This window comes from Schistosoma haematobium, chromosome ZW, assembly GCF_000699445.3.
Source record: "Schistosoma haematobium chromosome ZW, whole genome shotgun sequence".
NCBI lineage: Eukaryota > Metazoa > Platyhelminthes > Trematoda > Strigeidida > Schistosomatidae > Schistosoma > Schistosoma haematobium.
Window position 1 is genome coordinate 35,271,967 of NC_067195.1, and position 19,630 is coordinate 35,291,596.

The 19,630-nt window shown below is 32.9% G+C and overlaps 1 protein-coding gene across 4 annotated transcripts; it reads left to right on the forward strand.

The window, feature by feature from the left end:
- Positions 1 to 293: 293 nt before the first annotated feature.
- Positions 294 to 19,552, forward strand: MS3_00003397 (uncharacterized protein; the record flags this gene model as incomplete). Of its 4 annotated transcripts, XM_012945075.3 has the most annotated exons (5): positions 646 to 853; positions 9,174 to 9,297; positions 14,721 to 14,856; positions 17,851 to 17,984; positions 19,348 to 19,552. In XM_012945075.3, 5 exons carry the CDS (start codon positions 646 to 648, stop codon positions 19,394 to 19,396), a joined length of 651 nt encoding a protein of 216 aa, XP_012800529.1. In that variant the 3' UTR covers positions 19,397 to 19,552. The 4 variants fall into 4 exon arrangements, with proteins under 4 accessions (XP_051071217.1, XP_051071219.1, XP_051071218.1 ...); XM_051211180.1 differs by lacking the exon at positions 14,721 to 14,856 and having other exon boundaries at positions 469 to 853; XM_051211181.1 differs by lacking the exons at positions 17,851 to 17,984; positions 19,348 to 19,552 and adding an exon at positions 15,563 to 15,954 and having other exon boundaries at positions 469 to 853.
- Positions 19,553 to 19,630: the final 78 nt, after the last annotated feature.

Consider the following 19,630-nt stretch of genomic DNA (forward strand, 5'->3'; position numbering starts at 1 on the left):
GATATAGTTTGTTTATAACAAAAAAATTAAAACAAATATGTTATACAAGGAGACTACAAATAAATTTTTGTTATCCCTTAAAAACATAATATTGTGATAGATAACTTGAAATTCTTAATACTTCAATGCCAAATTGGTCCTCAGTAGATGGCAAATAGATTATATTAATGCTAATGTTATTCACTTAGTTTATACTATTTAACTATTTTGTTGCTTATTTTCATTTAATTAATTTAATTTTTATTGATAATAAGTGATGAATACATTGTGACCTAATGTATACATTGAATATTCGAGATTTTAGAAATCGGTTATATAAACAATAGTGTACACCAATCATTTTATGTACTGCTCTTAATAGTATTGTTATTATTGTTATTATGCGTTACCCAATTCACCCTGTTTGTATAGTGATATAAAGATGGTCTGATCTAAATTTCGGTACCTGAATATATATATATATATATATACGTTTGTGCTGAACTGGACAATAATTTTCAGTTATTTTCTCTTATATATCATATAAATATATGAACTTAGATATTAAAGTATAACAAACTTAAAAGGCTTGATTATCTCTCATTCGTTTTACGTGCTGGTTAATCAGTCGACCAAATTGTCAAATTAGTAATATATTAACTATAAATGAGTTCTTTCACTCTCATCTGTGTTTTTGTCGTCAACATTTTTGTACAAGGATTGGTCAGCAGTCTGCCTGAAGAATATGAAACTCAGGTGAAAAACTATCCAGACATTATACAATCTAAGGAAAAATGTCTGCCTCAACAAGGCAATTATGAATTTGCAAGTACACTCGTTTGTGATCCGGATGGCTTGTTATCTGTTGCACAAAGTGAGTAAATGTTTTGTTATTAACTCATCCTTTTACTGATCTATACTGTAAAGTGCAATATTCAAGTGATTTTTTATGAACATTAACCGATAAATGTCTAATAATTGATAGCTTTGAAATTATAAAGTACATCCTGTGAAGTTAATCAGTGAAGTAAGCACTCGAATTCAGAGGGAAAACTGCTTAATAAATTCATAGCAATTTGTAACGACAGTGTCAGGCAAATTGTCTTAAATGCACTTTTTTTGTTAACCATTGAATAAAGGTGATACTAGAAATTTATTTTTATAGCATTTATAACACTATTTGTTGGGTGCTTGGAGCTCAATTTACTATCGACATTGTACATAAGTATCGCACACGTTTTTCGGAATTGTATTGAATTGAAAGTTTCTGATTTATTTACCGTTATACGTCAAGGTTTCTTTAAGGCTTTATGAATATCATTTGTTCCACATAAGCTGATATGAGAGTCTACATAAAAATGCATCACCATGGATGGATTTTAAAAAAGAGAACAATTAATCTTGTCTTGCTGCTGACAACGTTGTGAACTCAGTTTGATCACTCTTCTCTGTCTTCTTGGTTATCAAATTACTTCGAAACCTATGTAGGTAGTTTTCAAATATTTTATACTTAGACTTTAGCACCACAGATTTAATTTCTAGAGTAAGGAATTTCTGAACGAACGCTTTAAAGCTAATATCATTACTAAACTGAATGTACTTACCAGATCAATATGAATACATAAATTTTCTTTCTTGTATAATTCTGACGTATTTGAGAACTCTTCTTAAGTTTCTATCACCATATATGTTCTTATTTTAAATATCAGAGACTAACGAATTATGGTGCGAGCCAAAACCACGATCGGTATAGATTACAAAACTGGGGTGCCATTTACTAAATATCTGCAAGTTGTACTATTGTTTTATATGAAAATTCTGATAGCTTATTTTCAGTTTTACATACCACTTAGATACTCTCATTTCAAGTTTCTTTTCACCGAAATTGATCGTCCGAAAGTTTATCACTAATACTAACCTATGTGAGGTTTTATTGTTTTCGATAATAGCAACTTAACTATATTTCACATTCAATATAGACTCTGTTTGAACTATTTAAAATATGATATTATTAACAATCTACACTCAAACCTTGGTAATATTACTTATTTAGTATATGGGTTTTATCTATCTATTGAAAGCATGAAATATACGAAAGTATTTTTGTTTTAGAGTTAATTTAACAGAATTGTACATTAAACTGGTTTATACTGCGGACCGAACTTTTCACACAGCAGCTTATACAACATTTGGCTGAGTTGTTTGATAGTTGACTAAGAAGCGCAAGCCAAGATTAATAGGATATAGTTATAACTGTAAAGAATATTTTATGACGCTCGTAATGTAAAAATTTACAGATTTACTGTTTGTGAATTAATAAATGATTTATTTACTTCTTACTATCTTAAAAATTAAGAAGGATGAAATCAATATTATGTTGCCTTTTCATCATTGCTATGTATGGTCTATGTATCCTACATTATGCCAAAGAATAATGATCGTAACTAGCGTAACACCAACTCAAAGTATATTAGTAGTATAGTTTAAATATGATCATCACCAAATGAGTCCTATAAATCACCTGGCTAAAATTCATCTGAGGGAAGAATTGTCACTTAGATTCTGTTGCTCTTCAGTTTATCTAATGAAATTATTCTAAGTAGTCTGTTCAGTACACCTAGAATAATGAATCAATCATTTATCAATAACAAGACTAGTCTTGTTTGGAAAAAGTATGAAAAAGCTTTTAAGTTGACTTACCATGCTATTAAATCTGATTATTACGATTGTATTAAACAGCTATTAGATAAGGACTATTCTATTGAAATTTTTGTCAGCATGTTAAAGGATCGAACCTCCAGCACACTCAGTAGTATAATAAAAGCACATATCATGGATCAGTACTAAATAAAATTATAGTTGATTGAATTTTTACCTCCATGGAGCACTTATTAATTAAATATTAAAGGAAATACTTAATCTAATATAAATGAGAGTACAAACAAACCAGTAAATAAGCAAATGAGTAAATATGAAAAGCCCCGTCTAAATTTGAACGAATAGTTTCACAATATTTGGGCGCCGAGTTAATGTGAGACATTAAAAAGTTGTCCATACATGTAGTGAAGATTTTATGTATGCTCCAACTAGTAACGTACATAATATAATAACAATAATAGTGTAATTGACTGATATTAACCTTGAGAGTAACTAATGGAATGGTTTATATTTTTCTGTTCAATTTGCTATGAATAGTATGACTGATTGAGAATGATAGTTAAAATTGGAAGTTATCCTACTAGCCTACGGATAGGGACAATAATTTTTAGACAGAGGATGAAATGGGAAAGTTTCGTTCGACCTAACTTCACTTCGATTAATGACAGTGAGTCATATTAATAAAACAATCAAACAATATAAAGATCAGTTACTATTACTGATTCTTGGAGAATTTTATTCGCCAATCAATGACATTTGGAAAAAAGTAAAATGTTTCATAAATATCTGAATACTAATAATTCTAAATAGTTATAAACAATGGTTTTAACAGTCGCATGTTTTCCTAGGCGAGTTATAGTTACGGCCGAGAACAAATTATGCTGTGATTGTTCACGTGTGCCTTCGTTAAGCCACTATACTTGCTGAATGCAGTAAATTTTTCCACTTGGAACACTTTTATAACCTATGGAAACCACTAAATTACTCTGATGATCATCTGCCTTTTTAATACTTGATGGTTATTCAATTGAATAGTGTCATTAAAAAATGAATATTCATTTATGTTACATTCATACTCTTCAAATCATCATATCAAACATTAAGAAATAACAAATCAATTTATGTTGGTATAACTACATTAAAGGCTGTTAAATATTTTCTATAAGTATGATAAACTAAGTAGTTTGCTTTTTAGATGGCGGTGCGACAGATATCTGATTTCACCTATTCTAAACTGGTTTCATCTTCAAGTATTGATTTGTTGTAGGCTAACAATGAAGGTTCTCTCTGATGATTCCCATGTTTCCGTGAGTTTCGGCTGAGCGCTGATACCCAACGATTTAAACGGGATACTGAGCTTATAATTGTCATTGAATAAAGCCAACCGTTTCAGTTGTTGTAACAGTTCAAAATAAATCATATGTTGACAGAGTACGAGCATGAAGAAAATCAGATTTTGTTTGATAAAAACTAGTCTCGATAAACCTACGTGTTTTGTTCAAGCGTTGATTCTCTTCAACGAGTTCCCGCAACACGGAATCCATCAAAAACAAGAGATCATTAGGAAGCTGCTTTTTCCCAGCAAAAAGCTATTAACTAGTAGTACGTACCATAATAACTGTAATGGAAAACAATTTACCTGATGGTTATTAAATTGTGATTTATGGATACAGTGCAATAGTTTTGTGGCAGACCTTTTCACTTATCAGTTCACAGAAGAATTTAAAGACATTTTGTAAAAAAATGGACTGTTTGATAAAATGTCATCCTTTTTAACCTGGTTCCTATTGCTGTGTTGTATCAATGATAACAATCACGAATAACAAATAGTGATCTGAAAGTAAATATTAAATTAAAACATAGGCGTACTTAGTTTGCCCTTATGCTAATTTTTAAGTTAGCTTGTGTTTTAACATAACAAATGACTTTAATATTCCTTTTATTATCTGAAATAAAACACTTAGTTTACAGATAGGAAAATGTTATGGACAGTGAAATGTATTTAATGATAGTTCTTCTAATGTTTCTATTTCTAGTTAGAAATTGAAGTTTAATAATTCATCTATCAATTTCATGATGATTCAATTGACCTAGGGTAAATTAATGTCAGTAGAGATTACATTACTAACTATTCGGTATATTTTGACTATAATGTAAGATGAATTCTTTTCCTTTGAACTTTTTGGATGCGTTTATGATTAACTTTGGAAGAATAAATAATAAGCAGTGTTCGCGTAGTTGTTTTTTGTACAAATGATTAGCTTGAAATACAGAGTTACTGGGTTATTAGAGAACATTAGGAATTTCTACTGAGTCAATAGAGCAAGACACATTAGTAAACATCACTATTATCAGTTGTGAGTTAATGTCCGTCACAAACTGACTTTAGCTTTTGAGCTATTGAATTTTTGGATGCACTGAATAGCTGTTTCGTTTTAGTTTGATTTGTGCTGGATTCGTAACGCTGATAAATCTGAAACCATAGCGAATAAGTGGTGGACTTTCCTTTGACACTTAACGATTTACTAGCTGCAGTTGTTTCTTGACAAAAACTGTTTCAAAATCATACTAACCACAAAAATGGAACAACTAATAAAAGCAATGTTGTTTTCTGGTAGATCCCCATTAGGGTTTACTAGAATGAAGGGTTAAAGGAAAATAAATATCTGAAAAGCAGTATAATAACCAAAGGGGTTTGCAGGTTACCGATAATAATAATAATAATAATAATAATAATAATAATAGTAATGCACGAGGATACTAAACTATTCAGAATAAATGATAGGTCGTTTTCACAATAATTTTATATTGAGACTAATCACTCATGTAACTTGTCCTTTTAAATAACGTAAGAGATAGATATCATTCTTTGATCAAATTGGATTTCTCCAGTTCTCATCTTCGTAAATTGAAATATTTCATCATTCTTTCATGCTGACTTTATTATCAATACTACTACCATTACTACTAATGATCATAGTAACACTATTGATAATAATGGTAGTAGTAGTAGCAATGATAATAGTAATAATACCACAACTAGCTATGTAGTTTACTTGATCAGTACCACTGACTTGTGAACTACCTTGATTGATTTGCTGTTTCGCATTTTCATACATAAATGTAGTCGCTTATTGGAGAAAAGCCTGATTAAGGTCGCATTTAAGGTCATTTTCGTCACTTATGTGTCTTGTTTTAAAGTACTGACTAACTGTTTGTAATGAGAAATTCCTCTTCTGATTGATAGACTTTTTAAACAAAATTCATTTTAGTCATACGTACACATGTTATATAAGTGTTATGAGTATGTGACCCAGTGATAATTGGTTCAGTGAAGAATGCAATCGAAAGTTATTCACTTCCGAATCAGTAAATGACTGACTTATGATTTCAGCGAATTAAAAATTGGAATAATAAAATTGATCAAAAGAACAGAAATGCATCGAGTAAGAAAGCGGAACCACTTGATGAAAAGCTGTCCCATCCGAGTGTGAATACCAACACCATGAATTATTTCATAGAAATAAAATAACTTTTTTATAAACACCTTGATAATTATTTATCTTTATGTTTATTCCAGTCATCTCACAATATTTTTATTATCAAAGCCACTCAGGGTTTATTCACAGTCTTAATAGACTATACAGACAAAAATGGACGCAAACTAGCTAGCCTATGGTTATAATGAGAGTGAAAATATCACTAAACAGTGAGATAAAGTAAGACCTATGAATATGTAACCATACATGTAACCATCAAACAGGATTGTCAATGAGTCTGTTTGTTGTAAATTTGCTCTTCCAAGATTCAAAGTCAAATACAAAATTTAACGCAGAAATTAGTTTTAGCATATTAATTATGGGAGAGATTTTTTATTAAATCAGCTAAAGGATAATAATCTTTGAATATTTTGTAAAACGCATTAAATTAAAATTAGTCACAATACATATAAAGTATCTGTTGAAATATAATTACTACTTAATAAAGAATTGAAAGTCGATCTATGTTACAGATAATAGATCTCGGTATCTCCGATGTTGTTTAAAACAATGAACATGTTTGTTAGTAATTAAACTGTAAAATTATGACGACATAAATTTAGACAGACTCCTGTTTTCATGAGACAATTCGTCACATAGATACGGATCATGTGATAGTATATAACTTAGAAATATTAAAACATATTTACAAAATCACTTAACTCTAATAATCCAAGTAGTGATATTAGGTACTATTTCAATGATTTATATTCAACCATCAAAACGCTTAAATGCACATAAATATGTTCCAAAGATATTACATTACCAATAAATTTAGACTGATTATATGCCGATTATATCACAAAAATATTTATAAGTAGTTTTCGTAAAGAAGAAGTTTAGCCAATATAATGTTTCGTCCATTCTATATGTTATCACTTACTTACGCCTGTTACCTCTCGTGAATGAGCATAGCCCATCCATCAGCATTCTCCATCCAACTCTGTCCTGGGTAATCCTTTCCAGTACTATACTATCCCAAATTTTAATATGGATCTATGTTCATCATGCATCACTTATTAATGGCGATTCCAAGATGACAAGAGTTATGACTATGACGGTGCATATTTCATCAATAATTCTGTACTTTAGAATAACTTAACTTCTTATAGCACCTTATAATTCATATTATTAACAACTCTTCAAAATTTCGTATAAATATAAAATAGATAAATCACATCTGTTTGAGTATTGAACTCTTATTTCTTAAACGTTACCTCTCCATTTGCATTAACTTGATTATGCCAAAAATTGTCATGGGTTCTGAAAGACTTTTCAGAATATATAATGTTATTTGTCCTCAACAACGCGAAAAGATTAATGTGGTTACTTAAATGCAAGTGAATTGATTTAATTCATTACCACTTTACCAACCTTCCACACAATGTACTCCGGATCTCAATTACAGTTAAGTATTGCCATAGTCTATTGGATACAAAGTTAAATACCATGGAAAATGTTTGTGTTATTTGGAAATGTAGATCTAAGTAGGAAAAATTTACCGGAGAATAAGGCCTATGACCTTCCCTGAGTAAGTTCATTTTTCATGCATAATAAACACTTCAATTCTTCCTACATTACCTGTATTCTGATCAATTTACCACACTTATCTATTCTTTCGTAATCTATAAATTTATCATACCTCGTATTTGACTACCTTTCCACGTTATTGATTAAATCTAAATTATGTTAAACTTTTAGACCATGTCGTTGAAATCATTAATGACTGGTACAGATGGCTGATACACGAAATGTCCATGACGGGTGTTTAAATAAGTTAAGCAAAAAAAACAGACAAGTAGTAACGGTAAATTGAACTACACCTTGCCCCTAAGGAACAGATAGGTTAAGATCAAATGAAAAATTGTGAAGAAACTTCACAAAATACATCGTTTGAAAATTTCCTACCCCTTTTTTATCAGCAAAATGATGTAGAGAGTGTTTTAAGAAAGTGAAAGTATTGTATAGGTTTACTGTTTGAATTTCTTATTGAATTCGCTGAAAAATAAAGTTAAATAAGAACGTCATTTATATATATATTACTAACAAGTAGACAAGTTTTACCTAATAAAACTAAGTACCTAATAGTGCTAGCAAAATTACGCTTTCCGTGTAGATTTTCTCAATGCACTATCCTAAGTTTTCAACTGATCAATTAAGGTTGGTATACAGTCTCGTGGATTTGAAAAAACTTGTGTTGAGTCACTAGATCGAGATGTGACTGATCTTAGCAGAATACATTTATAAGGATTGATATTGTTCTGGTGTAAAACAGTGAAGAGAAATTTATTCTATTGTGAAATGTGACGACAGTTACCCATTAAAAACCCATTGAATAAGATAGATTTTTAAAACTAAGGGACGATTTAGAAAAAAAATTTAAAACACTTATGCTATGACATGAACATGCTAAACAACTAAATTAAGAAATAGACTCTCAACTGAACAAAACTATGTCAAATTCTAATGGTATCACTCTTCACTTTCTTATTGGTGAATAAATGGAGAGATCATGGTAAACTTTGTCAGCTGATAGTAATGCTGAAATATTCCTCGATATTATATATTCTGTTGTTTTTTGATATACATTAATCTCCTTAGTTAATTAAGAATATTGATATCTGGACATGTACAATAAAACAAGAATATTAGGTTTTATTAAACCGTTGTTTCCTTCTCTTCGACCACATACTCAACAAGAAGAAAGAAAAATAATTCTTACGTGTCGTGATGTTCATAGTTGGTTCTAATAGAAACCGAGGAAGAAACGCTTGTATGATGCTGTATGAGGTTTAAATCAGGTAACAGGTATTATGTCGATAACATTGTTAAAAGTTGAGACTAACATAAACGCACGATGCGTTTAAAATCTAAATAGAGAATGATATGTTCACAAAATGGAATATGTTACTGACTAACTAGTTTTTCTTACTAAATTCCAGTCCGTCTTTTATCCAACTAGTTAATAGTCGTGACATTTTTGTTTTGATTTTCTAGTAAACATGTTAAACACCAAACTACATCACATCAGAACATCTGTAAACTTCGACAAACCTAGCTGTGATATAAATAATCCACGGCCAGTAATAGGAGTGGCGATAGTTAAAAAGATAGAAGTTGAGTAAGTTACAAAATTTTTTACCCTCTAAAGTTATTCGTAAGTCAAAGTATTCTGGCCTTTGTTGATTAAATTCAAATTCTAAGTCTGTCGTTATTAATATATATATATGCACATGCAGCTACACTGGATTAGAATAAAAGCTATTACCAAATCTTTATGCGAATTCCTTACCCAAAAGTACTATCGAGGAGTAACGTTTGTAAAATTATTTCTCTAGTATATTTTCAAAGTCATGTAAAGATATAAAAAAACTGTTTTTCATTTGAGTTTTCTCCCACTTGCAGGTACTAGAATGGAGAAGAGACTGTGTGAACCCGTTTCTGAAATAAGACCTCAGATACTCTTAGGTAGAGTAATGAAAGCTTAATAAATCTCAAACCATTGAAATGCATATCTGGTAAACCATGAACTCAACATGTCCATTATGTCGTAGAATTGTGAGTTGATGAAAAGCAATCGTGTAGATGGACTATAAGCAGCAATCATAGTTAACAAGCACATGGAGAACAGATTATGAAAATATCAAGAGTTTCCTAACAGAGCTATCAAAAGTGAAAGTGATATTAACGTATTAGTGGACGGTTACTTATAGTTGGTCAAAATTAATTCTCTACAACGTTACTTTTTGAAAAAGCCTTAATGTAAATTATATTTTCTTAAAATTTTAGCAGTAGTGAAAATAATAAGGAAATTTTGTTTTTATATGAATGGAGAATCAGTTAGTAGAAACATTGAGGACTCGGTAGTAATATTTACCAGTTTTCTGAAAAGGTTTTAGGTTCGTACACACATACTGTAGAAAATTACAGAGGTCACAAATGGTAAATGAAGCCGATATTATTGAAGTACGAAATGTCAGTCAGTTACAACGTAGGACCAGGCACATATATGCGTCAGTCCAAGTTGACATAGCTCATTAGCACAACAAGATGGACACCAAATTCATAGGAGTAGTCACTTCAGGAGTAGTAATATATAAAAGGAAGATTATGCATAAGGATATAGTACAGGAAGAAATAATTAGTTCGTAGAAAGATATAAAGCAATTTTAATCTCACGGTTTAAGGGACGACAAAGAATGTATACACATACGCCATGGTGATCGATTCTGAGCCATGTCACCAAGAGTCTCCAACCATTGGTTACGATAGTCACGCGGACCCCAACCAAGTAGTCTGCATCCACCAACATGGCTCGGACTAAACGTTAGTGTCTTCAAGCACTGATGCCACGTTTTGGTTTGGCCGCCCCTAACTTCCTTCCAACCATCCCCAACACTAGTCAGCATTGTACGTCGTGGTAATTGGTGTTCAGGCATACGTAACACGTGGCCCAACCATCTCAGTCGATGAAGATTCATAACCTCATCAACTGGTTTACCATCATTCCCTAATACCTTGCATCGAACCTCACTATTACTTAACCCGGTGATTCCAGCAGATGCCAGCTATATTTCTAAAACATCTGTGATCAAATACTAGTGACTTTCGAGTATCCTCTACCTTTGATGGCCACGTTTCGCAGCCGTAAAGTAGAACATAACGAACTGCCGCGCAGTATACTCGTCCCTTAATTGATAGACGGATATCTCGCCTTCGTCATAGGTGGTGATGTAATTATTTGGCAAAAGCCAAGCGAGCTTTTCGAATCCGTGTTGAGATTTCGTCAGACACCAACCCATTAGGGCTGATGAGACTTTCAAGATTAGTGAAGTTGTCGACGCATTCCAAACATTCTGGCATTGTTGCTCAGTGCTACCAAAAGACTGCACTTTATCGGCGTCTTCCAGTTTTTTTTTATTGGTTGGAAAAGCTGTCTTGTGTTACCGACAGTCGCTGACTTTTCCATCTCTTTTACTTTCGTTGCCCTGATTCATTTTCGCTCTTTATTGTGTCCGGAGCCTGATGGGACGAGTTTATGAGTATCTTTCAGGGCAATAGACTTAGAAGAAATCCACTGGGTTTTCGTAACCCTTTGGTTCAAATCACTAGTAGATGTCACTGCTGTTTCCGCAGCTATTTGTGTATCTTTCCAAGCAACATCTGGATCAGCCTTGTTTTCAGAACTACCTAAGTGTGACTTCAGTTGTTCCTGGAATCTACTTCTGACTTCCTCGTCACTGAGTTCAACTCTGATGGATCTTCTTAATGTAGCTTTCCTGAGTCCAGTGAGGTGCATGCAAATGCGTGCTTGTATTATAGCATGATCTGAGTCCAAACAGGTATTCCAGAAAGAGCGACAGTCTTCTATCGAGCCTCTCCAACGATGACTGATGGCAATATGGTCTATTTGAGTCCATCGTTGGTTTGATGCTGGGGGTCGCCATGTTAGACGATGTCTCTCCTTATGCTTAAAGTTAGTGCTTGTTAAAAATAGACGATTATCTGAGCAAATGATCACCATTAAAGTCACCTGCTACGAGCACTGTGTCCGAGGGTTTAGCTTTCTGAAGAAATCCAGAGAGTTTTCTGTGAAATTCATCTTTCACTTCATCCGGGCTGCAGTCAGTGGGAGCGTAGGCAGAAATGACAAAAAGGCAACGACGTGTGTCCCTATCCTTCCGAATTCTTACGGAGTTGTTTAGGCGAACAGCACATAGACGACTGTTAACGGGAATCCATTTTAAAAGTGATTGTTCTGCCCTCATACTTAGTGCTATGCCTACACCTGCCAGTCCAAGAGAACTAGCCATCGGGTTCTCAGATACACGGAGGGTATATCTCGTCGGCTCCACATTTTGGCGAGGTGATGTCAAGTTAATAACCACACTGGGATCCTGTATGCGTGTTTCGGAGACACAGCATACATCAATGGTACGAGATTCTAGGGATTTAGTAAAGGAGGCCTGCTGGTCGATTTGACATAGAGTGAGTACGTTGATGGCTTCAATGTGTAGTTCGGAGAGAAGTTTCAATAGACCTGAGAGTGTTTCGCGAACTAGAATCGTTGACCATATTGTAGAGTTGAAAGTCGATATAGGAGGAATAATAGGAATTGAAGAGGGAGATTGATTATGAGTACAGTGATCTTAAATGCCAGAGGTATGAGGGCGGTTATCACTCAACGGTTGCACACACCGTGGAAGAGTTATCTAAAGGGACCTGGAAAAGAAATTGGATGATCTTAGTGACCCGAGAGTGTGGCCGCAGTGCCCAAGGGACAACTGCTTGAGGCCGGTCACACACGACCTTTTTGTGTGAAATTTTCGTGTCACCTCTGTTATGACCTTGTGATGTCTGGTTTTTCTATCGCACGATTTATCTACCAATCCGAATACGACTTATACGAATCTTCACACTAGGCCAACCAATGACGTTCAACCGGTGTGGGCAGTTTAGCGTCCTTATTGGTCCTATGTCCTACGAGCCCTTCCACTTGAGTACAGAACACAATACCAGCTTCCGAATCAGAGCAGATCGTTTATTTCAGGCATACTTGGTTTATATATCAATCACACAGACCGCAACGTACCATAAAATAGGAAATAATATTTGTACACAAATAAGCTCAAAAAGTGGCTGTGAATGTGGGAGGCAGTAGTTAATAAACTGAACATAACTTAAGAACCGTAAATCGTACAATAATAAATTATAGGTCAAAATAAAGCTTATCATAAAAGGAATATAAATATACATAGTGTAATTGTTGAGTAGTTATACAATAAGAATGTTTATAGAATATTAGTCCATGAATAGTCCTCGGAAGTTACCTGTTATTTAATCTTCACCGGATATAACAACCTCCGTACTTGTTGAGACCTTACCGCCGGAGACGGATATCCGTGGGATAAGGCGAGGAGTGTATTTTTAGGGCCGACCTTTCTAACCCCACCTTTTCTTGTGGGAAGGCAGGCATCTCTGTTATGCTGGTTGTCTGAAGGAAACATCTCACTGCCATCACAACTCTGTACAGTCAACAGTACAAATTCGTCCTCGGATGTTGGGTTTGCTGCATTTAGTCTAACACTCTTCTTCCGACCTCTCTGGCATTGTAGGACCTTGAGGAACGATTGTTCCATCCAGTATAGCTGAATGGGTTCATTACGATAGGTAAGCCCGACCACTACGTTCAGATAGCGGCAACGGTCGGGGATTAAAAAAAAGGGTTTAATGGAATTTTTATTTTGTTAAGAGAATAAGTGTAATTCGAGGATGTATAGTGCATTACTCGATAACGTCAACTACTACAATCTGAAAACGTTTTGCAAAACACATTAAAGTAGTCTCACAAATGTATTCATGTGAACCGTTTTTAAGAACAATCAAGAACATTAGGTTAAAATCTGGTTCACTAACCATTTATCATAGGCCTGAATCGAAATGTTTTCTAATAAACCCTATATTCTGGGGAATCAATAAATGTAAGGTAATAGTGAAAACAAGATCTACAAATTCAAAAATACTTTCTCTGGGTAATAGTTCCAATGACAAGCATTGAATAGGATCATAAGAAAATGGAAGCAATCATAGATACAAACTAGTTAACTGAAGATTTTTATCTGATTGAAGTTGACCTAAGAAAATATTGGGAAGGTTTGGACAAATAACATTCTTATTTTTCGGTCTTGGTTTTGAAATTCAGATACTACAACAGTAATCCAACATATAGAAACACAGGAATTTTTAGTATTTGCAACTTGCTCAAGTGTAGTAGAAGTATTTTTACTTGATTATTTTCATTTTTGACTATTACACTAATTTCGAAAGTAAATTCATCAGCATTGGCCTATGTAAAATTAGGTTCCACTCTATGTCAAAATTTGTTCATCACTAGGATAATTTAAATCGAAAATATAGCACTATTATGATCCGAAAAAAAACAACCGAAATTCACTGTGTTATGCCTTATCGCTCTGTCAATTATCACGTGACAAAATCGCCAGTCAGAGCACTGACTTATATGAAATTGTCCCCATGCTAAACCAATGATGCGTTAACAGGCACGACCAGTCTCAAGTCAATTCCGAGTCCTTATTGGCCCTCTGTATAGGCAGCCTCTCACGTAACCCAGCCCATTCAGTCCAGAACACAAATACCAGCCTCTGCTGTATGAATCGTATATTTCAGACATACTCGGTTTATATACAAACAGACCAGAGTACATCATAACATAAAATGAAAAATAATAATCATACGAGATCAAACCAAAAGTGGCTGTAAGTGGTACCGTAACTGATAAATCGGGAATAAGTTAAGGCTGGTAAATGATATTGCAACAGCCAATAGGTTAAATGAAAGCTTATGGTAAAAATGATATGAATACACATATAATCTAGTTACTTAATAGTTATCCTATAAGAATATATGTATTAATAGTTCACAAGTAATCCCTATCAATCACCATTCTTTATTCTTCTGATATAAAAAGTGCGTAAACTACCGGTTGAATTTTTATGTCGTCTTTTCGTATATTTTGCTCATAAGTAATATGGACAAGGATCGACTATTGAGATGTGCTGCAATATTCTCATATCGTCTATTCGATAAATGGAACCTACCATCTCATTGTCATTCTGAATCTGGTAAAATTATTCTGTTATACTCGAAAGATGATGGAGTGGTAAGTTATTTTAATGTCATCACGTAGTCGATCATCATTTTTATTACTATCGTTTTTATTTTTACAGTAAAGTTTTAAGATTATTGTCTTGAGTGAATAATGTTTCCAGAAAACGGTGTTAGATGATAGACGTCAAGTAGTTATCAATTCACAACAAGACCTCGTACTAATATGTAGTGTTCTCTAGCAGCACGTTTAGTTTTTGTATTTCTTCAAATATGGAAAGCATGTTCCAAATCTTTTGGTTACTGTCGTGAATTATTTTACCATAGATAATGAACAGTTATAGACTTTTAATATTCAATTCATAATATTTTGCTACATTACTGAAGTGCGGCTTATTCTCATGTGAATCTACTGTCAGTAAAAACCATGTAAGCCATAAAGCTACAAGTATTTTATTAACAACAAAAAATAATATTATAAACTACCTAAATTATAATTGTATAGTTTATCCTCAGCAAAGCACACGTATTTAATGCTAGTTTAGTTTATTACTTCACATTTTGATGAGTGAGCTTATTAATGTTCACAGTGTGCAACTAGATCTGATGAGATAATATTACACATTGTATACATAATAGTAGCCCATTCAAGTTTAAATGTGTTGGATCATTTGTCTAAGAATTTACCTGATATTCTAATGAAGAGTGAATAACAGTATGATACTGATTAATTACTGGATTAATATGTTGAATTTCTTTAGGATTTATCCGATATGATGTATAAATAAGATGAGATGAAGTAAACGACAACTTGTATTTAAATCATAGTATAAGATGAGCAGCACATTTTTATGAAGAGATGCAGTCATCATTTCTCAAACATATTACCTTAAATTTGTGCTTCCAAGTGTATTTACCTTATAGAAACCTCATTTGGAAGAAAACATAGCCTTTATGGATGACCTTATGAAAAATCAGTTTATGAACAGTCATTTGTTCAGTCTATAAAAATACAAATATGAATTTGCCATACACAAAACGACCAGTTTTACACTACAATTATATTGTATTATAAAAGCCTCGTTTATAACATCCTTATTTTCAAAATAAGTTGAAACACAAAAAATTTATTTGAAATAAAAGTTGATCAAAATACCTGTCTTACTTCGCGTTAGATATTTAATGTTTTCTTAACTAATAAGTCAAATCTTAACTTCCATCACAAGTGTAAATGATTGGAAACTCTAGGTCTTTGTCTCAGCATTTAGGTTAAATGTATAGAATAACCTAACTCCAGACATTAAACAGGACAAATTCCACTAAATAAAATTAGGTGATACGATTTATCGTTACTAATTAAATCTACCACCATCTCAAGTAATATATATTAAGGACACAAAGTTGCTTCTATTCATAATTATTAAATCCATGGTAGTGTAGCCCGAGCAGGATAATTCATTTGGTGAGATTGTGAACGAGTATAATATGGGATGGCTAGGATATACATCGCTCAAACCACAGCTTAACTTGACTTGTGGAACCTGCGATAATAGTTTAAAAGGCTTTGTAGTGACTATGATAAATTTTACAATTCCGGTTCGGGATCTTCATCGTGGAAAAGAACTAATGAATGGAATTCTCAGTGACATGTATCTGGATGGACAGTGGGTTAAATGCATTTCTTAAATATCTCCCCAAAATTTATTGTACCTAATTGTTGTACTTGTTCATGCTCTGTCACTTCATATGCTTCCTGTTCAATTGCTACGTTTCATTTTATTGGATTTCTAATGGAGTATTAAAAAGTAATAACATTTACAACGGTACATTTTGTTAACGTTTTCGTGTTATAAAGTTTCTTTTTAGTTAACTGTGAGCTTGCTAGTATTTTTTTCATAACAAAAGCCGCTCACTAAAAGAATTAAGTGCCTGGCTCAGTTTTGAGGATGGTTTAGTAGTATTATACCAACGTAAAACATTTTTGTGATTCTCTACATGATACCATGGTTCACCGAAAATCTAACACAAGAAATGAATCTAAAAAGCAATACCGTGATAACCTTCGTGTTACATATTCTTGAATAACACTTAAACTACAGTTGATTCACAGAAACATGCAGTGTAACTAACTTCAACCATATGTTAACAAGTGAAAAAAGATTCAAGTGCTACATATGATCAGATATATACTTTATTAGATTTAATTATTAAAGGAAATAGTGTCAGATAATTAATAACTGCATCATATCCTAAATGGACTTTCGGAAAGACAATCAATGAGGGTTTGAATAGGCGGAATTAAGTGATCTAAAGTTGAAAATCATTTCTCCCTATTACGTGATATATAGCTAATGTTGCCACATCTATATTTCATTCAAAGTATATCTTGTCACTTCAGTTATATCGGGAAATGATTGTGGATTTGAGGAAGTATCAAAAGAAAAACTTTGAGGAGTATCTGGCCAGAGCCTTAAACAAGTATTCCAAAATTTTCAAGATAAAGGAAGTAATTATCAGTCAAGTTTGAAAGAAAATGGCAACTTTGGATAGTCAATAAAGTTACTGACAAAACTTTGTTTGAGAATTTTAAAATCAAATTATCAAAATGAAAAGGTGTATCCAGCTATGTTGATTTAGGAGCTACAAATTTTGAATTTCAAGACTTACTTTGTCTTGATAAATCCATATATATAACTCCGGTATATTTCTGCCTATGGCTCTTAATGTCAGGAAAGGCATTAAAGAGCATTCTACATATAAGTTGAACAAACTTTTTTCAGTGGATTGTGGAGTAGTAGTAAAACAGCAGCTTGTTTTACCTATTTTAGAAGGATACAGCTAAATAAATCAGCAAGTTCGAAAGTAACAGGTCTTACCAAGACAAATTTACGGATTATTTCATCATGTTCAAATGGAGATGCTTCTAATCATGGTAATAATTTCCGCCATTCAGATAACAACTGTTTCATACTTAGAAATATGAAACTAGAACACGTCATTTTTATGCTGCAAGAATGAACTAATTTATACCATTTACGCTTTCTTTCAGTTATATACAATCGCTGGGAATCTGCTGAGACGAAAACTTACAAGTAAACAAATCATAAACATTGCCATACGGTCTCGGGAACAATTTTCTACCAGTATAAGTGACGGTATTGCTTATATCATAGAGCGGTATAGGTAAGTGACAAGCATATTGGATTTATTACATCGATATTGGGGAAAATTCTAACAAAACCACAGTTCATTATTATCCTTGTATCACGATGAGGTACTTCAAAGTTACGGACTGTCTTAGCCATGATTTATGTATTGACGGATCAATTTAATCAACACAAGAAACATAACGCTTAAAATTAACTAAAAGTTACTATTTGGTTTTTTTCATCATCATGATAAATATCCTATTTCGGAAAACCAGCTACAGATATTGTACAAAAACGTTTTTTCACACAATTTTTAGGCATGATTTCCCATATAGTCCCATTTATTAAAAAAGAATTCGTGATCCGAGAGTAAACTAGGTATTCAGCACACCTGAATCAAACACGTAAAACGTTTTTGCTTGTTTCGCCAAATATATCGTTTTGTTACTGTTAGCATTTAGCCTTCAGAAACCCATAAGGAAAAACGAGTCCTGTAGCATTTTCTAATCTTAATTGTCATTCTATCAACAGGCTAAGTTTAGAAATGGAATGCATTCGAGAGGTATCTGTTTGTCAATCGCTGATGCCAACAACCACATAACTCGTCATTAATTCTTTTTTTGCTTGGTAGGACAGATGATCAAAAGAATAAACCCACATCATTATAGGTTTGTTTGGTCCAGATCAGTAAAACTATGAGTCAGACAGTCTCCTTTGCCTAGTTTTTTTGGGAAAACCAAAATGATCGGCTATTGTATATTTGGTCAAAGAGAAAAGAACTGACTTTTCGCCAACATTTTTCATCATTGGAGAATGCATAATCTAAGACGATAAACAGTTTAATCAACTCATATGCAAAGTAAAAGTCTTTTCTAGGCATAAACTAAGGCTCTACCTTCAAGCATACAAGAGTTAGTTACTTCATTTGAGGATGGAATCGTAAAGTCATTACATGAGGTGGTTATGACCAAGTGATCAGGGTGTTGTGTGAATGTTTGCAGAACCTAAAGCTTATTAGAAACCGATTTTATTTCCTGATAGTTTTAACTTTCGTCAGTTTCACGATTAGACACCAATACAGAACATTTCTACTAGATTAAAGTACAAACCAATGGTACCAGATAAGTTTCCACTTTGATTTACCAGCCATAAGAACGTCTTTTATATGATGCTATTGAAATGGTACATGTAGAATGTAATCACTGAAAAAATCATTTTTTACTCAAGCTTTCAATAAACTTTTTGTTCAAAGGTGTAGGCTAAATGAGTTACTTCCAACAAGAGGCACTAGCAAAGTTTGACTTAAAGCAGAGTAAAACAAACTTCAAACAATTAACTAAACTATGATTGTAAATGACATCTTAAATCATACAAGAATACTGCTTTTTCTCTTTTAGGGAGGCGGTTGAAACGAGATCAGCGGATCTCTTTGACAAAGCCAAATAACTCAGAATCTCAAATTCTGATTTGTTAAAGCTTCATGATTACAATATGTGCTGTTTAATTTCATTTTGATGCATGTTTTACCATTCCTCCATATTATTAGTTCATTTAAAACTTTATTCTTTAGACTAATTTAAAAATAAATTTGTAATCAATTCAGCACAGTAATATTTGTTGGACAAAAGTTCGGAAGAGTGATTGAGTTGCAGGAAAAAAACTCAGAAAGCATAAGGAGAA